The sequence below is a fragment of the Ammospiza caudacuta genome, chromosome 15 (genome assembly GCF_027887145.1).
Source record: "Ammospiza caudacuta isolate bAmmCau1 chromosome 15, bAmmCau1.pri, whole genome shotgun sequence".
In the NCBI taxonomy this organism is placed as follows: domain Eukaryota; kingdom Metazoa; phylum Chordata; class Aves; order Passeriformes; family Passerellidae; genus Ammospiza; species Ammospiza caudacuta.
In genome coordinates, this window is record NC_080607.1 from 4,366,561 (window position 1) to 4,390,279 (window position 23,719).

A 23,719-nucleotide genomic window follows, 5' to 3' on the forward strand; every position below is an offset into this window, starting at 1 on the left:
GGATTTATGAGCAATCTGGGGTAGAGTTTTCCCTTTAAAGTTAGTAATCTTGAAGGCAGATAAGGCATTAACATTTTATTTCTAGCATTTCATAGCTAATGTGTGTGAATGCATGCTTCTTTTTGCTGTTGAAGTTTAGGAAACCATTTGGTAAATATAGCATATGCATGGGGCAATTTGTCTGTTTTGTTCTTACAGTAACAAAACCTTGTAGGAGAACAGATTTTCTTGCATCAAAAAAAGCTGCAACTGTTGACCAAGATCACAAGTTTAGATGCAAGTTCTTGGACTGTTCAAAATCCTTCCGCAAAGCCAAGTTATTGCATTATCACATGAAATACTTTCATGGAGTGGAGAAGGCTGCAGAACAGCAGAACCCTGTAACAAGAAATATTCAAACCAGAGCTTCTTTGGCTTCTGAAAAAGCTAATCAAGAAAGGTCAAAAAGAGGACGGACCACAGCTGGTTCACTGTGTAAGTATGGTATTGATCTCTTTCTTTTTTAAACAGCAGCAGTCAGGACAGACAGAAAATACCAGAAATCAGTTTTCTTTTGGGATGAAGGAGTCTCTTTCAGGGCTGTGTCTTAGCATGTTCCTGTGTGGAGAAGCAGCATAATATGTGTGCACATCATGTTGTAGAAAGATATGAAGATGTTTCTTCTAGAATTCAAGATCATTTTCTGGTAAAGATCCCACTGTGCAGCTTCTCTTATTTTTCTGTAGCAGCTCACTTGCATATTAAACTTCTGTTCCCTTTTAAAAACCCCATTTCCCTGAATTTCTGACTTGATTTTTATTTTTCTCCTGGCTTATAAATCGTATTCATTGGAGACCTCTGTCCTTTTCTATATTAGGGAACGGTTTGGCTACCTCCAGTTCTCTCCCATTTCTTCCTTATCTTTAGATTCTGACTTTACTTATCTGTACTTTACTGCCTTCAAGCACATACCCGGCTGGAAATCCAGTGTGATTTTCTGCAGTATTTACTATTCTATGTCATGAAAAATCATAGTATTTACGAGTGCAGTTGTTTCAGCTGTGCTTGAAAAAGATCTTCACACAACAGATGGTCAGTGGAAAGGGATAAAAACTTACTTTTTTTTTTTTTTTTTTTTTTTTGGCTAACCAGTAAGTTTTAACTGCTTTGCAGTCTGCAAAATCACATTCACTTCTGCTTCACCCTCATTCTCTGAAGCACTCTCTGCCTGGCATGACACCAGAGTGGCAGTCTAGGTCTAGTGTTAACTGCAGTGGTTGTTGGTAACCTGTCCAGACTTGGCGCTTGTGGACTGATGTTGCTGTGTACTTCAAGTCTGTAAAAGTAGTCATGTCTGTCTTCTCATTGAGCCTTTTTTATAAAACCCATCTTTCTCCTTGCTGAATTCCCTAACGTCTTTTGTCTTTGCTGTTCATCTTTTGTTAATACGTTGTTTAAGACCTACAAAGTATTGCAAGTTGCTCACAGAACTCTAGCTCACTACAGGAGGATATATCCTGCCTTGCTTTGCTTTGTGGCTGCTTTTCTTAAGAGTCTAGAAAATGAGTTTTCATTTGAGGTGCTACTGCTTGTTCCTAGCAAGATAAGTGTGACTTTACACACTGTAACTACATATGAACCCCAAATATTTCTGTATCTTTAAATAATGCAAAGGCATAATCTTGGATTAGGAATACATTAGGATGTAATGATTTGTATGTATTGTACTCTGTATGCAGCTTAATTGAACCCAAGTGTTGCCTGGAGAAACATACCTGAGATAGGCATGGTGTGAAGACTGGCTGCTGACAGCTGCAAATTGATCAAAACAGGCTTTGTGCATGTCATGGACTTTTCAATAACCAGACTTCTATTTGGCTCTTTTGAACTGTGTAATTCTTTTTGATTTGAGCAGTTGTTTTGTTGTGATTGTCTTGAATGCACTGACTAGTGATTCAAGATCTTGACCCTTCCATTTATCCTTTCCTCCAAGTGCATACAGTCAGATGCACCATCATCACTTGCAAGTAATTCCTTGTGGAGTTGAGGTGTAACTGTATTTGCTTTTTTTAAGCCTCCACCCCTCTAATTCCCCATTTGTGGATGGATGCTTTTCACCTGGATCATTTCCATTATGTACTCCATAGCAGCTCTCTGCACGGAGTGCCTGGGGTGTGCTCACAGCAGTTGAACTTTGCATCAAGGTGATTGGGGGGGCAGGTGGGGTGTAAAGTTCTCAAGTCACCTTCACAGTTGAAGCCTGCTGTTGTGGAGCTATAGTACATTTTTTCTTGATGAGGAAAGACAATGTCGTTATATATTAGTTATATGTCTGATACTAAGTGCCATTGTTTTCCAACTCAATGTGTTCTTTATGACTCTGATGTTAGTTTGCTGGTGCTACACAGTTGAAAGCAGAGTTCATGAGATTCATGAGCTCTTACTTTGAGGTTGTATTTGAAGTTCTGTTCTTTGCCCAAATGGCATCTATAGAAAGCCTGTCTTCTAGGCAAGACCTTCTGTCTACTGAGCACTTATGCCACCTTTTCAAAAGGCTTTTCAGGAGGTACTACTTAGAGTGAAAGCTTTTGAATCCATAATTCAGTCTGGTATGTGATGGGTATATTTTCATCTTTACTATCCTTTCGTGAGCAAAAAATCTCCTGTTTAAAAAGAATATATTTAAATCATTTTACCTTTTGGTACAAATGTGATTTTCTTGTACTTCACTATATTAGGTTGATTTTAGTGCTTAAGAAAAGGTGGCAATTTCTAACAGATAAAAATTTCAGCAATCATGATTTTTGTTATTCTATAAAATTTAAGATGCTCTTGCTTTAGGAGCTTTGTCACACTTGTCTCACAAGTTTTATTTTAGACCTCTGGAACTCCTTACTCTTTATGCTGCACATAAAATAAATGGTGGGGGTTGTCTGGTGCTGGATTTAAAGTGAAAATACTTACTGCTTCTAAAGTTGTAGGGGAACGTATAAAATTAAGAACAGTTGCAAAACCTTTTCTTTACAGTGCTTAAAATTAAAATTTTGACACAGAGAAAAGAAGATGGATGTAAGTGGTCTTCAGTGACCATGTTGTTAAATTTGGGAAAGAACAATTCAAATATAGTTGCTTTAAAATTTCCCATATGTAAGTTGTGTTACTTGACATTAGAATCAAAGCTGGAGTGAGTGGGAAAGGTTAGTGTGGGACTGATTTGAACTGTCTCCCCCTCTTTCCAAAGAAGGATCTTGCCTTTGCAGTAGCAAAATTGACTGGTAGGTCTCTAAATTCTGTAGTTGCTCTGAGCAGAGAGGAAGGTACTGCCATTGCCTCCAGCTTGTATTTTACATATGCCTTACAGAATATGCCTAAACAGAATGACTAGGATTTCATGGCTACTGGATATGTTCAGGCAATACCTTTCTTAAATTTATCAGAAAGTAGTATGAGGTCATTATGATGAAACAGCTCTTCCCCCGAGTGCATGTTACAATACTTACCTCCTTGAGTTGTTGCTGCTTTTGGTCTTCAGGAAATAGTTGTCCTTACACAGAAGAAGGCAGTTGATGTTATGTCCCTCTGGGCTAGAGGAGATGCAGGTATACCTGCCCTCAGCTCTCAGGCTGCATTATACCTCAGGTCCATTGCAGAGCCACCTGCAGGCCTCTGTTAGGAGAATTGAGATCTGTAGAAAATATATGTGGATGTTTAAGCCTAAAAGAGGCTTTTTGAGTCTGGGCTGCAGATGACTTCAGTGTTGGTCTTAGATGAAAGAGTTGCTTAGATTTTGTGCTAGCTCAAGAAGAGATGCTCTATGAGAATAATTGGTATCTGTGACAATTTATGTCAGCTGCTTATTGATTGTTCTGTGAATCTGTACTCCATTTTTTTTATTACTGCATTCTTAGTTGGAAGGGACCCACAAGGATCATCAAGTCCAACTCTTAAGTAAAACTGAATTCTGTGCCCATATACATTAATCTTAAGACAGGTTTCTTTCTTTGTGGTCCCTTCTCTTTTGCTGCAGAACCCCTTAGTTTACTGTTAAAGTACATCATCCCATACTGTGACTTGTACCCTGCAGACACTGTAAACAATTTTCTCTGAAGGTATCAGTTGTCTCTTTCAGATATGTCTGTCTGTCCATCCATGTTATTTTGTATCAAGTGCTTGCAAAAGATTTTTCTTAATAAAGATGGTTGTTTCCTGACCTATAAAAATGTTTTTTTCCTGACCTAGACCGCTCCAAGGGCATGAGGCATAGTTTCATTTCTTTCTTTGTTACCTGCAAGTCACAATTTTGACATCTTGACTTGGAGTTTTTCTGTCTTGGTGACTCATTTTTTTAGTGAAATCTGTCCATTTGGAGATTTGCTAACATATAGTTAATGCCTTTGGGCTGAACATATGTTCTGAAATCCAACAGTCAAGACTTGCGTGCTTGCACAGCTGATGTGTCCCCATGTCATACTGTGGTGAAGCTCTGTACTTGCTGGATGCTGAACATTTCTCAGGAGACACAAACCTCATGAACAAGTAGGGGAGTTGATAATGGAAGTGCCATCTGAGGTGATTTGTGTGCTCTTAATAACTGCTTAGTACTGGTGTCAGTACAATTGTACTGACAACGATCTCATGAGTTGATACCCATTGACTCCTAGGACACAGTTTAGCCCCTCTCAGGAGTTTTGGTAATAATGGAGCCAAAGTCAGTTTTGGAACTTCAAAAGCACTGTACAGTATTAGGCTTTGATTTGGAGTGTGGGTGTAGTACAGTAGCCTCAGTCTGGCAAGTCGCTCCCACTCTTGGCTCTCCTGTGTTCCTTGCCATGAGGAAGAAACCAAAGGAAGAGACCTGCAATTTTTAGTTTGCCTACTGTAAAAAATATGTCCTTACTGTGGAGTCCATATAAATCACTTAAAGAAAGAAAAAACGTTTTGTCAGTAGATTTAAATTCTTTCACATAACCTCATTTTTAGAAAATTCTGCCTACTCAGAGTTAATCACCATATGTCCTGTTAGTGTATAAACGACTCCATCCATGAATTCTTTACATGAGTAAAAAAAATAGGTATTTTGTCCTTACTTGTGTTACTGATGAGAGCTGAATTGTGTGTGAGTGGAGTTGGCAAACTTGTTTTGACATCTTAAAATATTTCAGGCATCTGATTGTCTCTAACAGCTGTTCACAGGCAAACCTCTGGCCTGTTGTGTAGTGATTGTAAGATTAATCCTTTGGGAAACTTTCCTATATTCTCTTGATTCTGGCTGACTCATGCCTCTTTGCTAGGCAGTGGGTGGGCATGGTGATCTACAAATGTGGGCTTTTTCCTTGGAGCCAGGGAAGATCTGCATAAACACCCTCTGTGTTTGTGGAGTTGCTAGTTGTATTTGGCTTATCAAGACAGTACTGCATTTGGTTTCTGGGGAGTGGCTGTAAGTCAAAATGAAACATGGTCTCTCAGTTCTTGAAAATACCACTGGAAGTTCCCAGCAAATGATCTCACAGCTGTGGATGGTACCTTTGTCTGATTCACATACTTGGGAATGCAGTCTCTGCTTCCTGTGAATGCTGAGTTATCTTCTTACCTGGGGTCCTACATCAGGGTTCCAGGGGACAGAAAGCTACTGCCTTGTCTGTCACTGAACCTCGATGTGTTTAGTAGTAAGTTTTCTAAAGCTCTGTCTGTGTGGTTTCTGCATAGTTGAGGTAATTTCACATTTTGGGTTTGTATGTGTTTCTAAGATCCTTCACAGCTTCTGGGTCAGCTCTTGGTATGACAGAGGATACTTCTTCCAGGCTTAGGAGAGAGAGGCCTGAAAGAACTCCATGGAAGAAGGCTGGAGGCAGTTAATCAGCAATCCTGTTCATCTCCAGTATCAGTGAACATCCCTCCTGTCCTGTTAGTGATATTCAGCGTCATCTGAGCTGGAAATTAATCTGCTTTGACCTTTAATCACAACATTACTGTTCAAGGACAATGAAAGTGACATTGTCCAGGGTGTCAGGGAGGCTTTTTGTGCTTTTGTGGTTTCCCTGAGGTGGGACACAGGTGTTGTATGTGTCTTCATGGAGCCTGCACAAGCAGCTTTAGGAAACACTTAGGGATCCCCTGTGTACTCCTCATAGGAATCTCTATGAGCATGGTCCTGCTGTCACTGCAGCCTCACAGCCCAATGCTCTGTGACTGGGTGGAGGCAGAGGAGTAGGAAACCTTCTGGAGGGTTAAGGTTGGCTTGGGGAGACCAGAGACTGGAAACAGGTGGCACAACTCTGCAGGCGGTACTAATGCAGAAAATCCAAATGTGAGAAATGTGCAAGTTTTAAAGTCACATGCCTAAATATAAGGTCTTAGTTGTGTTTGTTATGAATAATTGTTCTTTGTTCTTTCGGGAATGATTTTATAAACTGACCTGAGTTATACTACCAAATGAAGAGGAAAAAGAACACTTTAGTGTGGAAGGCATGTAAGCTTGTATCTCCATGGCACCAGTTTTAATATTTGCTGTCTCGAAAGTTTAAGATAAATTTCCAGGTTTAATCTCATCATCTCAAACTTATTCACAACTTCTAAAATGTATTCAGAGTGCTCAGAGATCTTGTAGACCCTCTAAACTTTCTTTTCAACGGAACAAAGATGTTTCAAAACCTAGCATATTTGTGTCTGTTACTGGGGAAAAAAAAAAGAAAAGCATCCAGTGTATGATAGAGTACCATGACCCCTCCCCCAGGACAATGTTACCGCTTGCTGAGAAATCTTACAGAAATAGATTAACCTGTGTGTCATAAAAGACAGCATGTATTCTTGGCAAAAATCTCCTTGAAGTTAAATCTCACAAAGCTACAAAAACCCAGTGGACATAAAATACAGTTTTGCTCCACCAAGGTCCTGTGTGCATCTGTGTCAGCCCACAGGAAGCTAAGAGGCCTTGTGCTGTTGCAGACTGCTAGGATCAAGGTGGCTGTGGTGTTCTAAAGTGTTAATTCATGGGATTGAGTTGAGCTGTTGGGCAAGAGAAAGTTAGGAGGCCTAAATGAAGGCTGTAAGGTGTGTACGGATTTTTGTATTGTAATTTTGAGTTTCGCTGATGTGGTGTTCTGTAAATATTTTGGAAAATTATTGCAGAGTAGACAGGAAAGCTGCAGAAAATATTGTTTGTGTGACTTTTCACCCTGTACTGAAATGCACCATTTGCATTTCATAAATTTTATTAGTGTGCTGGTGTTCCCAAAGAGACTATGTAGTACCTGAATCTTAGTTCTCAGCTACTGTGTACTGTGGGAAAAGTTTTCATCTGAAACTTTTCTTCCTTTGGTTTTGTCGTTTGAACTGATGATATCTTGACCCCTAGTCATGGGAGTCCTCAGAGGAGCAGGAAGTAAATATAGACTTAAAGACAAACAAGTAAATAAAGTAAATAAAGCGCCAAAAACCCCAACCAAGCAAAAAATTACCCAAAAAATTGCCTGTCTGGACAAAAGGCATCTTTTAGAGGATCTTGTGTGGTAATTGGGTTTTGGTTTAATTTCTGTGTTTTGTGGCTGCTGTAGATCACTAGGGCAGTAGACTAGAAGATAAGTTTGGTTGTGGAAGTAATTACAAGTGGCTTTTCTTTTTTTTGTTTGGAATTTTTTTTTTCCTTTCAGCTCCAACTTCCTAGAGAGAGAGGACCAGGGAAAATGTCATCAGATTTCTGCCTCTTGGAGTTTGTTTTGCTTGAAGAGATCCATGTGATTCTGAAAGCTCTAACAATGATATCTTTTAATGTGCCTTGCTATTTCTTCAGCTTGAAATGTTGATCAGGGCAGGGTGCTTGATCTAGTTTCTTCTCCTAAGTGTGCCCTCTGGGACTCTTTCCCTTTTCAGTCACTTTCAGGTTCTGCTCAGAATTGTTCTATTAAAGGTGTCTAAGTATGGCATGTTAATCTTCACATGAGAAACAAGTTGCCTTTCTTATCCTCTGAACTTTTGAGATGCATATGATGATAGAACCAGATATTTTTGATAAATGTCAGCATCCTGTCACTTTAGCTACTGGGTCTCATTGACCAGGATACTTGATGTAATACTCCAAAACAAAATGGCAACTGGTCTTGTTCGGTCCACTGTCCTATCTGCCATGCAGCTTTAGCTTTTATCACCTTCACTGCTCTCTTTCTGTGTCCAGGAGTCTTTTCAGGAGGAGTTGCTACTTGCAGTTAGGAGGATGAAGCAGTTTGACTTAATTTAAATAAAATTGTAATCTCATATGAAGCCATGTCTGCTTCTTAAGATTTTTATGAATTTCAGGTAGGGGTTCTGAATTCTTGCATCTCACTCTTCATTGAAACACTGTTGTTTCAGTGGTACGTATTTAAAAACTGTTCTTCCTTATATGTGCAGAGCTGCTTTATGCCACTTCTGTGTAGGTTACAAAGCACACTTAGGAGAACTGGCTGTGGTTCCTCTAATGAAACCAACTGGGCATGTTTTCTCTTGAAGGAGCTAATAAAAATGACCCAACCTGTGTCTCTGCTGAACTGAACTGTTTCTGTTTTCATCTTTTCTCAAAAAAAAAAAAGTCACAGTTTTTCTGGAAGAATAGAGATTTGGGAATGCGTGGACATCCCTTGTTTATTTTTGAAAGAAAAGCTCATCAGCAAATCCACCAAAAACATTGGTGGTTTTGGCATTTTAGGGCTAGGACTGAGTTGAGCAACGTCTGATCAGAAACATTCCACGTGGTCTGTCAGAGCTGCTGCTGCTGAAATAGACTGACTTTGGAAAGTATTTAAAGCTTGGACTTGGTCTTTGTTCTGTTTGTAGATGCTCCTCTACACATAACCCTCAGGAGTACCCCATATAGAGATGAAAAAGTAGAAAAGAGAAGAACTTCAACTCCTGTAAGTGCACTAAATAGTCACCGACATTCTGTTAGAGACCAAACCAGGAACCACATAGCAAGAGCACTGCGGAGACCTCGGGAAAGAGAAAAAGTTCAACATGGTACGGCTTTTGGTTTAACATGGAAAGGAAAAAGTCTTGAGAAAGTTTTAAACATTGTAAGGAACTGATAATATTCTGTATACCTTTTTTATAGATGAGTAAATGGCTGGTTCTCACAATTAAGGGGTAAACATTATATATATATGGTAAAAAAAGTTTTCTAAATGTATAGTTATGTGACTGCGATGTGCTCCCCCTGGTATGTGTTAGCATTGGATGGTCTTAGTAATCCAGGGATTTGGGAAGGTTGGCTTGTTACTATGGCAACACTTGACCTCCAATCAGAATGTAAGAAAGTGACTTCCACCACTGGATCGTAAGGAAGGAGTTGACTGACGAGGCTCTAGGAGAGGCTAGAGATACAAAAGGTGAAGCATCCACCTTGAAGATGAGCCAGACATGTGGTGGGCAGCCATGAGGGTAGTTCCCAGGCCTGGTTTTACCTAGTCTTTGTTGTATTTTTGTCAAGGTTTGATAAACCCTTTAAATTTTTTTAAGTGAGTGGTTGTTTTTCACACCTTCATTTAGAGAGAGTAATTTTGTAAAAATGTATGGCATGAAATGTAAGCAGTGTTTTTTCAATGTAATGTTGTAAGTTTTCATGCTCTCTGCACTAAGGTTTATTCTGCCCAGTCAGTTGGTAATATTTATAGGATGTAAAAAGTACTAAAGTATTAAAGGTCATTAAAAGGTTGTAGGTCTTAATTCTGTTAAACTCCTGGTTGCCCAAATCATTAAATATTTTAAGTAATCTTGTACCTACTGAGATACCTAAACTTGAAAGAGGTGGATGGGGGTGGGCATGAGGCACGATGACCTAGGGTGATATGTTTTGTATGGGGTTATTTTCAGTAGCACTTGACCACTTCTTGTAGTCAGCAATTGCTACTAGACATCTCTGAAGAATTTCATGACTTTGACTGTTCAGTGGTATCATGTAAACTCTGTTTGTGCTGAAATCTGCTGTAGTATCCGTGGGTAACAGCCAGATGGGACGGGGGGATGTATGTACACACACACATATGTTCATAGAAACAATACATATTAATAATAATATTTTGTATGTATAGAAATAATATATAAATCATTCCAAACATACTTCTAGATTACTGCGTGACCACTTTCTTTCAGTAAGAAAGAACTTGAGTCGCAGTGATGAGGAAAACACAAACAAAATCTGAGGTTAGGCTGCTGTATCTGTGACAGATGCTCTGTGTCCTGGAGATCACCTCCTTAGCTGCCTGTGTCTGTGGTGTCCTGTTGATCATAGCAGACAGACAGTACTTAGCATCTTGTTTATTCTTGTGCATCCCTCGCTGCCCTTCCTTGTAGGAAGGTCTGAATGAGGCCCATCAGTATCTCCTCACCGTTCCTCACTCAGTGGGATGTGTCCTATGTGCAAGTGTGGCATTTAGAGATTATAATGAGCTTTCACAGTGGTGATGTGATGGAGGATGGTGAGCACTCATCCCAGTTCTTATGAGTCTCTGCCATTCAAGGAAGTTGAAATCCTCTGTCTTTTCAAAAAAACCCCAAACCATTAAAAATGTAGGTTTTTTGTGCTTAATTTCTAGGATTATGTTTCTCAGTTTATCTTTCTGTTTGATTATGTGAATCTGTGAGGATGCTTATAACCTAGATAAGTCTCTCTGTCTGGTCTTATGTCAGTGAAAATTCATTACACTTCAGAGTACTTAGAAGAAACAGCTTTAAACAATGAGATTGTTTAGTACCTAGTTTTGGAAGATTCTAGTATAATACTCAAATACTTGTTCTTTGAAGATTTTTTTTTTTCATGGAGACATGCATTAACTGCTGTGCATTTCAGAAGATAGCTCCACAAAGAAGTTTGCAAATATTTAGATTTTTTTTCAGATTTTAAGACATATGGGGAAGCTTACGGGGGCAAGGTGGATAAGGTGACAGTTTCTTTCATATTTATCTTGAATATTTTGATAGTGGTTGAGGAAGCTTCCCATGTGCCTTGGATATCTTCAAACAAATCCAGTAATCTGATCATGTGAATTTGAATTTTCAAATGAAAATAAGGAAAATTTTCCTACCTCTGTTGAGCTCAGTTATTCTCTCTTTGCCCCTTGTGGAAGAATAAAATGGTAGAACTTTCTTGCATCTCTGTGAGCAAAGAGAAGGGAATGGTACCAAGAGGATCCTGACCATTGGAAGTACAAGAGATGAGAACAGATGAAAGTAAGAAGGAGGTTGGAGGCACTGTGTTTGACACTTGAATATGCACCTTTTCTTTTCCTGTTTTTTGTTTTGGTTTTTTTAATTTATTTTAAATTGAATTTATTTTTAAATTTTAAATTTATTTTTAATTTAATAATCCCTCAACACCGAGAGGTGGAACAAGGTGACTTTTGTGCTGCCAGTCCTGCTGCCAGGTGCCTGGTATGGCCATGTGGGTGAGCTCCCTGAGGTGCCTTTGCTAACCTCATGCTAAGAGGGGCACAGAAATAGCAAAGTAGCAGGAAATCTTTGAGGACTCAGAGAGATGGGCACATGCAGAGCTAAAGAGTCTCCTGAGGACAAGCTATTAAGCTTGTCCTGCATGCTTACCAGAGCAGATTAAATGTGACTGCCATTTGCAGTTTCTCACTGAACTGTTTGTGCCATAAGTACTCAGCCGATGAATTGGGGACTTTACTGTTGATGTGTGAAAGGGGTTGATATAATATGCTGGTATTGCTGGTTTACTTTATAAATGGTTACAGACAACCTAGGGTTCTCAAATGGTTTGTGCAAGTGAAGATTTCTTGCAGTATACACTGTCTTCAAGTGCTTATTCAGATCTCTATCATCTGACATTGAAATAGGTTTCTGAATGGGATGGTGAGTGTCTAATCAGCCAAGCACTCTGAGAGCAGAGCCATTTTGAGATACAAGACATCCTTCCATAATAGGCATTGATTAATCTCTGAGTCAGGGTAATTTACATAAGGAGCTGCATAAGTATCTAGAAATTGTGTGCTGGGACCTAAATCTGAAAGATAGGATGTAACCAAGCACTGGGGTCTGGAAAGCAGGGATTTGTGTGCATGCCCTTGCAATAGGCTTATACTGAATTGTGCATGCTCTGGAAGCATGCTTTGAGGATAGACTTAATTGACAGCTGTCAGTCATTCATAATTATGGTGTGTTTTTAATCCCATAAAAATAGAATGGAGAACGGATGTTGAGAGAGTAGTTAAAGCCAGCTGAACCATTTTTACTCCATTTTCAATATAAATAAAATATTTGATTGGGGAACTGAACTGAAGTTTAGGGTTTTGTTCTGTTACAGTGCTAGTGAAATGTCCAGTCATCATAATTTAAAAAGTGGACATAACGAATCCCTCAGTTGTTTTTATGATCTCTGAAGCATGTAAATAATAAGTGGGCAGTGCTGTACATTTCATTTCTCCTACATGATGCTTATATTTTGTTATGGGACAGTCAAATTAGGACTTAAAATAGATTATTCCAATTGAGAGCCGGGGAATTCTTAAAAGTAAGTTTTCTTCTTCTTGGGTTTATTGTTTTGTTTTGTTTTATTCAGGGAACTGGCCTTGATTGTCCAAAAGAATGGGAGGCTTTTAAGAACATTATGAAGTAGAATAAATGTATATATTTTTTAAAACTAATTTGGAATTTTGTCTAATTTCAGTTGTTAAAGGACATGAGAAGAACAAAGAAAAAAAATCCAAAGACTATGAAAGATCCAAGTCAAAGAAAAAGAAAAAAAAGAAAAAGAGATCTAAGCCTGGTAAAGTTCATTTTTCTTCTGTAGATGAAACTGGCTTCATTCTTTTGTAATAGTGCTTGTAATGGCACAGAATAAATGTCACTCCTAAATGAATGTCAGTGTATAAGTCAGGCTTTCCCTTAATAAGTGTGCCTCTATGCAGGCTTTGCCCAATTAAGAGAGTGCAGATGCCCTGTGTACTCTGGGACTGCTTTATGAATGCTGGAGTTTGCAAACTTTGAGTCCTGTTTTTCTGCTGTTAACCTTATTATTTCTTACACTTTCACTTTGAGGGGGAGTGGGCTGTAACAATGAGCCCAATTAAACCTGTCACAGCCTTAATTTCTTTCTTAAAGAAATTCTGTAGAGATTTAGTTAATGCCCAGTTTAAAGTCTAAACTCCAGCTGTGTCGCTCTTTCATGTCTCATAACATGCTGTTGCACTACATTAAAATGGCTGTAGTAGCAACGTGTATTCTTGGTTTTGTCTGTGGAGGCTTGGGAATGCTTTCCTGGGGCCACTTCAAGCTTTGAATTTGAGACAGAGGCCCAGGTGTTAGAGGTAATGGATTCTTCGCTACTGAAAACACAGCCGATTCTGGAAAATTTGTTTGAAACGTTAAAGGATCAAGTGTGACAACATCCTCTGTTATTGATGGGGATACAGCATACTTCAGTCTGCTAGGCATTGTTTGTGAAACTAGATCTCCCTAAGGAGGAGTTTCTGAGATAGAAAATTCTCTGATTGCTGCCATGAATAGGGCAAGCTATCAAGAGAGTGGATTGGAAGAACCATAGGCCAAGTCACTTAGAATTGTACTGCAACAAATAATTTTAATGAATTTCTGATTGTATGGTGCCTCTGTAGATATAATCTGTAGATTTATGCACCAAGTCCCCACAAGCCACCTGTCAGTCTATCATTGGGTTTTAAGATGTTGCATGCCTTTTTTTGATGTTTCCTTACGGGAATTCAGTCCAGAGCTGTGAAGATTTTTTCCAGGTAGCTGGAGAGTGCTGCTTGTAACTTCAGCCAGCCTTGATTTATATCCAATGTAGGCCTCACAGGGGAGCTATTCAAGGTGTTTTCTTCCCACACTCTTAGTCTGGGCTTGTCCATCTGTGCATTCTGTTCCATACATAGACTAGGAAAGCAAGTGCTTTCTATACACTTTGAAGTCTGTGAGATTAGGGAATGTGTATAACCTCATGTGAGTAAGAGTGGGATGTGAGGGGGAGGTCTCCAGCTAGTGGTGCTTGTGTGAAAGTGCTTGTAAAGCAAAGGTATTTGTACACCTACTCAGTCTGAAGAATAGTTGGCCTGGAAAGGCTGGTCACTTAGACCTTTGTCACTTCTGACAGCAGTAAACAGTGACTGAGCAGCATAAAATTGTCTGGTTCAGAAAATACCTTCTTGCCTCTGGAAAGCTTGCGCGTCTTGCAGCAGCATCATGCAGTCCCAGAGCTCCAGCATACTGGGAACTGGCTCAGTGAGTTACACATTTCTGCTGTGGGCATGCATGGTGCTGTTTCTTCTGTCAACTTTTTTTGACCATAGATTTTTAATGATTTACTACAATTTTACAGGGTATTCGGGCACTGGGGAGAACACAGATATCTCACAAGAGCTTTCACCTGAAAAATCAGTTATCACAAAATCTAATTCTTCAAGTAAATCATTTGCTCACCCAAGCACCTTGCTTCACTGCACTGATTCTGGACAGCATAAGGGAAGATCAAAAGCAAATGGTGAGATGACTCTCCTCTCTGGCTTTCTAGTTCCGTCTTTCATTACCAGTAAATATGTGAACAGCACTAACATATTTGAAAACTGGTTCTTATTGTATAAATTTGGCTATTCTTACTCAGGGCTGTGTGTATTTCTTTCGCCCTGCTTGACAAGACTGGACCCAGTTCATTTGCCTGAGCTTGATGTTGCTGCTTTTTACTTTGGCTTTACTTTCATACACACCTCAAGACTGTTGCCCTTATCTCAGAAATCAAACTCATTTTGCGGGGTTTTTTTTCAGTGCCTTATTAACTCCTAAAATAACTATGTTGCAACTTAATTTTTTCATATTTCCAAAAGTTTCTACAATGTAAGAACTCCTTCAGAGATAAAAGTGGGTGTTTTGCGAGCTTGCTGTGTTCAAGAGACCATTGGGTGTAGTGATGTGTAGTTGTATCGATACAGAATGAATATGCTTATAATGACTTTCTGAGCTTCATATGAGAAGCTCTTGAGTACTGTTTATTGATGTCTTCTTCATAGTACTTCATACACACAACCCTTGAAAATCTGGCTGCTGTGTACCAGCTTTCATTATTCTCAATGTCTTGCTCCGTGTTACTACTTACTGATACAAGCTGGTACAATAAAAAAGATAAATGTTTGATTTTTCTCTTCTTAAAAGTCACAGATATGAAGGAAATAGAAAATATAAGACAGCTCGATTCTATACAAGAATGTCAGATATATTTTTTGTACAGATACATTGTTGGGAACAGTTTGAGCTTGTTTTGAGTGTTTTTGTTTCTGTTTGTTTGGGGGGTTTTGTTTTTGTTGCTAGTTTGTTGTTGTTTTGCATAACTTTCTTTGTTTTTAGACAAAAGTAAATTTTAGCTTCATTAAATTCCCCTTTATAAGTGAAACAGGAAACGTTAAAAACTACTGAAGTGCAGATAGTGGTAATGTCTTGAAACACGTTTTGCAATCTGAGCAGTTGTGTTTCTGGAGTATATCAACCGTATGACATACAGTTCAGTAGCTTGGCCATCAGTTGCTCAGACTTCTTTTGGTCAGTTGATAGATATTGAAAGTAGTGAAAAATACCAGAAATAATTTTATTTCGTCCTTTTCAAATTGTTTTGTTACTTTTTGCATCTGCAGAATTTGTGCCTAGATAAACAAGATCTGGTGTAAACAAAAGTGAAACTTGTGTAATGTGGAAGTGCAGTGTGCCCATCCCGTCACTTCCACTGTACTTTAGGAAAGAGTGTCCTAGTTCAGAGGTGGAACAGAACTTTTAAACATGAAAATAAACTATAGTGTTGGGTTCTCACCCTTTGACAACAGGTGCTTCCCCAAAAAATACAGTTTATGCCACAGACCATTAGTTCTGTTTTTGCGTTCTATGAGCTAAATGATGAAAGTAGTTATACTCACGGTAGGTGAGACCCCACCATTGTACTTAAGACTAAAATTTTTACCTTCCATTCCCCTCTAACTCATTAAATTATTTTCAAATAATTAAAATACCTCATCTTCTTCCTCTGACCCTCAAATTCTATCCCCAGGGAAGATGCAGTTGTTGATTTAATATTATTGAGGTAAGATTCTCAATTCAGCATGCTGTTCAGTTAAAATTTTCTTGGCAGTTTTGTTCAATCTAGGATGCACTAATGCTTCAGCTAAGTAGTGTGGGTGCATTCTGGAAGAATACCTTGTGCAGTACACTGCCTGTGAGTTTATAAATGCATCCTAAACAGAAGATTAAATTAAAATAATTTCTGAAGCAGGATTGAATTCTGTGTTGGACCCAGTATTTCTGTCATTAAAACATCACTTTGTGAGATTAAATGGTTCATAAAACAGAACCCTCTTGCCTCTTTTTGAGAGCTCTGCACTAGAAGTGCCAAGTCACAATTCTGTACCAATTGCAGCAGCTAGCATGAGTCCTATTTGAATGTACAAGCCTGGTTTTGTTGTTTATAGTTTTGTCTGAAGAGACTTCATGCCTTGGTTTGAGATGCTGTATGCTGACAATACAGTTTTAATGACAAAAGCTGTTAAGATGGATATTTTGAGAGAGCCATTAATGAGACTATAAAACTTCATTATGTTGTAACCTTCAATAAACTGTTAAAATTGTGGTATTCCTTAACTTGCACTGTGAACTCAAGCTTTTTGGAATGTGTATTTGCATACTTGGGATGAGATTTTGAGGGACCTTTTTTTATAATTACTCAGGATTTTATGTAAATACTTCTTGTACAGAGGATGACACCCTGAGTGAGTCATCTATGGATAGCTTGCCTTGGAGTGATGATGACTGCACTCAGGATGTTGATGTAACCACCAACCCTGATGAAGAAGTTGAAGAGAGTGATTTTGAGATTGTTCGGTGTGTTTGCGAAGTAAGAGAAGAAAATGACTTCATGATTCAGGTATGAAATGGAGGGTAAATGCACATTTTAGTGAATGCAGTGGAAAGTGTCAGTAGAGAAACTTTTGTTTTGTACCCTAAATAATAAACTATTGTTGTCTTCCAAAAGCATAGTGTTTTTTGAGGTAATCTGTAAGGGTGACTGCTCCGATAGTTAACTTCTGCCTCATAGTACAGTTTAGGATTTTTAATTGAAAGAAAGAGGGAACATTCACTCCAAGTAAAAAATGGTTGGTTTGTTATTTGAGAATTTTGTTAAACGTAGAAGACTTTCTTGATTCTGAGAACACATATTTGAAGTCAGTGATTTTTTTTTTTTAGCTCCCTCTAATTTAGAGCCTGTTCAGAACATTTTCATGAGACAGTACTGTACTTCCCATTTCTCTGCCCTGGTAAGAAGCTTAACTTACACATACAATTCTCCAGACAGGCTGTGAAAAAAAAAAGAAAAAAATTGAGAGTTTTGCTTTAAAGCAGAACTGCATTTGTCATTTGTCCATTCTGCAATAGTCTGTAAATTCAGAGTTCCTAACCTGCCTAAGACCATCCGTCCATTCCACATGTATCTGCTCTTTTTAAATCAGCTTCAGTGAAAACTTGTAGAAGCTTCTATTGTCTCTCCTGCTTAAAACTGTTGATGAAAACCTCCTTGGAAGTTACTTGCCTATTTACTTTGAGATGTTTGTAAATTATCAGAAAATCATGTTCCTATGAATTTCAAGAGGTGAAGTCAAAAAAATCAATTAAATTTCTTCATAATTTTTTGCTCTAATTAATTTTCTTTGAGTTTCCATGCTGTTTCATGGAACCTTGCTGTGGAAGGTATGATGCTTTTTCTCTTAGTGGTGAGTTCACTTCACACAACTTTGTTTTAGTGTTGGATCCTGACAATGCAGGGCAAAAAGTAACTTATGAATTAGTAAGGAAGGGTGGAGTGATGGGCAGTGGTCAAGTGTAAGTAAATAGCACCAGACTGTACATGAAGGAAAAGGAGTCCGACAGTGGTGACCAAAGGGGGGTAGATACCCTCTGAGGAGATGGCTTACAGAAAATCACAAATAAATAGCCTGGGAGTATAATTGGCAGAAGTAAGTTCAATACTAGGTTAGGATTGCAGGATGTAGGGAGCTGTCAACTGGCTCTGGATGCAGCCTATGGATGCCTTTAGTTTAGAGTTTCGTGGGCTGTTTCTAAGATTACCTTGCTAGCTTGAACTAGTTTGGGCGGGCTTTTTTAGCATATTGCAAACTTTTAAACATTTGAATTGATTTGTGAAAGAATTGGTCTCTGGAAGAGAGATGCAGATGAGCAGTATTGTGCATTCGTGGTGGGGATTGAGGTAATAGGAAATATGCTGGCACCTGGCATACCTGCTTGGGTTTGCTGCATGCCTGTCTTGACAGCAGAATGAGGGGCCAGGGCAGTTTCTTCGTGGATCTGGCAGGAGGTTCATTGCTCCCAAATACATCCCCTCCTCTTCTACAAGAGGGAGAATGCTAAGCGTTCTCTTTCAGCTGCGTTCATTGCCATGAATGTGCCAAATATAGAAATAATCCAGGAAAATGTTAATTTTAAACATATCAGCACCTTGTCCATGAAAGACTGGGGAACATTGAAGTTTAATGAAACTCATGCACAGTTAAAATGGGAGTTCCTTTAGGTATTTAAACTAATAATTTGCCCCCACATTCAAAAGATTTTATAAAAAGTTTTCTTTGACCTGTACTTGCCTTAAATTAATTGTGTTGAGCAATTTGTGCATTAAGGATGTCATTTATTGCACTGGGATGCAGAAATCTAGGTTTGCATTTATAGAAGTATCTGCTTCAGTTACTAGAAATTAGATCTGGAAAAAGAAGTACAGAAAAATAGTGTGTTGTTGGTTAGTGCTGTTTTGTTCCAGTCTCTACAGGGAGATTACTAGACTTCATTTATGGAGCTGGTGTAAAGCAGCAGTGTAGTGTTGCCCTGTGTTCCTTCTGGAGGCACAGCAGTCCGATTTTCTGGTAAGACCCAAAGAAATCCAGACAGACTGTTGTTGCCTCATCTTTTTAGTTTTTATATTGAAACATTGATGAATTTGTGTATGATGCAGAAAATTCTGGGGCTGGATTTGATGGCCTCAGAGGTGATGGATGTAAACAGAGTTGAGATATTTTTGTTCTGCAAGGTGAAAAACTGCTTTAAATACACATCTTTTGGGTTTGTTTATTTATTTTGTGACTTGAATTTCAATTTAAATATTTTTTGCACAATGCTGTATGTTTTGTTTCTTCTAAATCTTCTGCTTGGAATGCTTTGAAACTCCCTACTACCACCTGAGCAGGGAGTAGTTTCCCAGTAGCATATGCCAGAGCAGTAACCTGTAGCCTAGAAGCCACCATGTGTAGTAGAACCTGCAAGTTAAAGAATGCACCTGTACCCTGAGGGGGTGAATATTTAAATATCAGTTGAGTGAAATTTTAAAAAATTGGTATGTTTGTGCTGGTTTGAAAGTAAACCAAAAGGAGAAGTGAACCCCACAGAAATACCGTGAGAGAGATTTCAGGTCAGAGTTACAATGTCATTAGGAAGATTACAGTAAATGCAACAATACACAAAAACTGGCTTAAAGTCAGACTACAGCCTGGTGTTCTGTTGGGTAGGGTGGTGGTCTCAGTCCTATCAAATAGTGACAGTAGTCCTGCGAAATGATGGTTGAGGTTGAGAGCAATGGTCCTCTGGGAGGTCTAGTCCTCCTGTGGAAGTACAGGTCCTCCTCTGGATCTGCCCAGTAGTTACGGTGTCCTAAATTCCTAAAGCACCCAGATAATTTATGGTCAGATATGGGCAGGATGCTCAGTACCACCCCCAGGGCAGGGAATTTCACAATGGAATGATGTAATCCTATGAGTCATAGGATGTTTTGGGGATCCTTGATGGCCTAGGTCCTTAGAGCTGCCCATTGGGGCATGAAGGCCTGATGGCAGAGATGACCCCCCTTAGGCTGGATGTAGTTATCACAGTTCAGTCAGTTTGTGAAGACAAGAAAAACTACCCTGATGTACCTGGTTTGGGGGTGGTTGGCCACTTTATCTCACTCTTGCAGCCTGCCGGCTGGTGTGCATTGGGCAGCTCTTGCAAACAACCCATCATTAGCAGTTCATCAAGAATAGTGTAGATGGGAGTAGAGTGCATAGTTTGGTTACAACCGCACTTGCAACCTAGGACAGATGCTTCGCTAGAGTTCTGGGCAAAATTGCCTGGAAAAACACTGAGTGCAGCGCTGTACAATATGGCATGATCCATAGGATGCAGGTGTAACTAGATCCAGGAGCTCCCTTCTTATTTTTAGCACAGTCTGTTTCTCTTAATCTGTTTTCTTTGTTTTAGAGCAACTTTTTCTGGCTCTAATTTGTGAAAGGGGGATTATGTCTGCCTTTTTTGAAAATATCTTCCAACTGCATTAGGGCTATTTACCCATTTTGGAAGGCAAAATATTGTTGGTTCCATGCTTCAGAAACCTGTTTCTCTCTAACCTTTTACATTCTCCAATCCCAGAGCTCCCATCTCCTCCACACCTAGACCGCTCATTTAATGCAGTGAAGTATTCAAAGTCTGGTTGTCCTTTTCTGTCCCTCCTAGCTTGAGGAAGGCAGGAGATAAGAGCATTAATTAAAGTGATGTTGAGTGCAGATGAAATGTTTAGCAAGTTCGCATCTTAGTAGGTCAATGAAGAGCAAAGTGAGATTCCTTGCAGTTGCTGTTAGGATTTGGTTTAGCTCATACTGCAGTCCTGTACATTCCCAACATTTCTGTTTTTGGTTTGTGCTCTGAGAAATAAAGGGTGTATAATCTCTTGTCTCACTGCCTGGGAAAATAGTAACTTTTAACTGACATCACAGTTTCCAATCAAAATAGACTTAATATTCTTATGTGGGGTTTTGTTCCATGTTTCAGTGGTCTGTACTCTACAATCACAATTTTGTCGCATTAAAATGGGGAGAAAATGACAAAACGTGAATAGTTTTTTCCCACTCTAGAACAGCATGGCTTTAAGAACAGTGACTGCATTTTAAATAGTGTAACTGTGCTAAAGAGATCCAAATTATATTCAGTCGTTGCCAGTATGATTGTCCTGTTGGATGCTCCTAAAGCTGGTGCCACTGATCTGCACTGCAGGTTTTTATTAGTAGAGCTACCTTTGAAGTGGATAAAATGTTGGAGGTACAAGAATTGTTAAAGCATAATATTGCCTACTCCTGAAATAAACAGGGCAGGAGATTTTTCTCCTTTTAATGCCTTTATTAAGAGTGATCAGCTCAAGGTTGGGAGGCTCGATGGGTCCGCCGTCGCCGCTCCCAGGGGGACTCGGAGGAGGAGGAATGTGCAGCTTTGTCCCCTGGGGGCAGAGCTGGGGGTCCCGTCCCCACGATGTTACCCAGCTTTTGACTTTTCCAGGCTCGCGGCTTGGTTCCAGCTGAGCTCTTTGCTCAGGGCGAGGGGCAACAAAAGTTTTCATCATCTTTGCACGTCCGGTACTTTGTTCCTCACGTTCAGACATCACTCTAATCTCTTAATTCTGTATTGGCTCGGGTTTTTTGGGGTCTTTTCCGTAAGTTTGGTGGAGTTACTTCCCATGGCATGCTGGTCTCAAGCCTATTTTGCATTTTCTCCCATGTCCTCTCCTCTCACCGTCTGGGGAGAAGGATAACTTAGCCTTAGGTAAGGGCCATAGCAATACAAAAGGAGCAATTAATGAGAAGGACTGATGATACAATAACAAACAGGTAGAACTTCACCTTGGCAGCAACTGGTTTAACTCGTTCTGCCACCCTTTTGTTCCCAAAAAAAATTGGCAGATTTTTTATTTATAACACTCCTGTGTGACATAAATATCTCTGGGATTTGATAACTAAATGTGGATTACTGTTTGAGGTTGTCAGGAAAAGTAATCCACAAACATCAGAGATTTTTGTCCAAAAAGGAGACAGAGGAGCCCTTTTACTTTATTTGAATAAAGGGAGAGGCCATGGGGCATTCCCCTGGGGTCCCTCAAATTTCTGGAGGACAGTTTTTTGACACTGGCCTTTTTATCCCAATTTCCCAGCTGCATTTCCCTTCTCTCTTTCCCCTGTGGCTGAGGCACTTTAGAGGTACAGACTTCCTGGAATGCCTCATACCAAAGATTGCCCTCTAATGTATAGCTCCTCCTTTTTAATTTTTAGTTCTTATGGAATTTATGGGTTTCCCCATTGTGTCTTTCATCTTTCAATATCCAATTTCATTTATCAGTAAACCTACAGTTCGTTTGTAAAGGCAAATATCTTTTTCCGTTCATCAATCAGCGGAATCCTTCCTGTTTTGTTTTCTTATCTCTCAGTGCTAGTTTTATCTACTAGCAGACCCACAGTTTGTTTGTAAAGACAAACCTGTCATTCCTCTCAAGGGGAAAGCTTTTGAATTCAGAAAAATTGGTCTGTTTTGGTGAAGAAAGCTTGATTGCCCTGTTGGCTATCTGGTTATGAGCACATGCATCTCATGAATGATTTTCATTTCCAAAGGGAGTATTTTTGTACCTTTCAGAATCTCTGCTTGTACTTTTTAATTGTCGTTCTCCAGAAACACACATGAAAAATGTGGAGGGCTCACATTTTATTATAGTCTGTTTCTGTAGTGTATTTGTTTGTAAGTGGAAGGTGGGGTGTGTATATTAATAGACCTTTTTTGTCTTAAAATATGTAGATCCTGTGCTTCTTAATTGACATAATGGTATTGAGCTCCTCTAGCCAGGATTTCTATTAATGTGCACTTCTTGTCTTTGAATAGTGTGAAGAGTGTCTGTGCTGGCAGCATGGAGTCTGTATGGGCTTACTGGAAGATAATATACCTGAGAAATATACCTGCTATATTTGCCAAGATCCTCCAGGTACAGAAATTTAAGGTTACAGACCCTTTTTATATATGTAGTAAATCTACTAATTCATCTATATCTAATCTGTATCTATATCTATCTCTCTGAAAAACTATGCCATTTTCCCCCTCACCTGTGTCTGTGACTGTAGGCAAGTTTCAGTTTCAGGAAATTTAATTTATGTGAATGTCCATGAGTCAATACTATGAAATTACAAAAGGACAGGAATGGAAAAGACTGTTTTCACTGTGATGACCATCTGGCACATATTTGCTGTAATAAGAATTGTACTGTCTGACTATGGCAAATGAGTGTAGAAAACAGGAAGCTCAAGCAAAGACTCCCCATGGGTACATCTTAGAGGATATGGCTGCTGCTCTCCCCCAACAAATTAGGCTGATGCATTCTTTTAAGTAAGTCAGCAGAAGGCTTCTGGCTCCCCTCAGCAGTGGCTCTTGCCATTGACTGCATTACCTGCTGTTCTGGTGTGATGCTGGCCCAATGGCAGCCACCCACATAAGCCACTTGCTCACCCTCTCCTGCTTCAGCTGGGCAGGAGAGAAAAATTTAACAAAGAGTTCAGGAGTTGAGACCCGGAGAAAACACTCCAAGGGCAGAACAGGCTTCACTTAGAGATAAAAGGTGAGTTTATTACCAACAGAATCAGAGGAGGATATGAAAAATAAAATGAGCCTTTAAAAACACCTTTTCTTCCCCCAGCCCCTCCCTCCTTCCCACCAACAGTGCAGGAAAACAGCATGTGGGGGTTTGGTCAGTTCATCACTCAAGGTTTTCTTCTACTGCTCCGGGAGAGACGTTGCTCCCATGTGACACCGTGGGGTCCCTCCCACAGGAGAGAGTTCTCTGTGAACTTCTCCAGCGTGGCTTGCCAATCTCAGGAGCAGCAGTCTGCCCAAAACTGCTGCAACGTGAGCCCCTCCCACGGGCACA

General features: G+C 39.5%; 1 protein-coding gene across 7 annotated transcripts in view; it reads left to right on the forward strand.

Annotated features, from left to right (window-relative positions):
* PHF20 (PHD finger protein 20) overlaps nucleotides 1–23,719 on the forward strand; it is a 72,104-nt gene that overhangs the window by 35,174 nt on the left and 13,211 nt on the right. For 2 of the 7 annotated variants that reach the window (XM_058814497.1, XM_058814498.1), the window contains 6 exons: nucleotides 199–474; nucleotides 8,788–8,967; nucleotides 12,632–12,730; nucleotides 14,297–14,458; nucleotides 16,680–16,876; nucleotides 22,684–22,783. In XM_058814497.1, the coding sequence (XP_058670480.1) occupies nucleotides 199–474; nucleotides 8,788–8,967; nucleotides 12,632–12,730; nucleotides 14,297–14,458; nucleotides 16,680–16,876; nucleotides 22,684–22,783 (1,014 nt within the window). The remainder of the gene's footprint in view (nucleotides 1–198; nucleotides 475–8,787; nucleotides 8,968–12,631; nucleotides 12,731–14,296; nucleotides 14,459–16,679; nucleotides 16,877–22,683; nucleotides 22,784–23,719) is intronic. The other 5 variants (XM_058814499.1, XM_058814500.1, XM_058814501.1 and 2 more) reach the window with 5 other exon arrangements.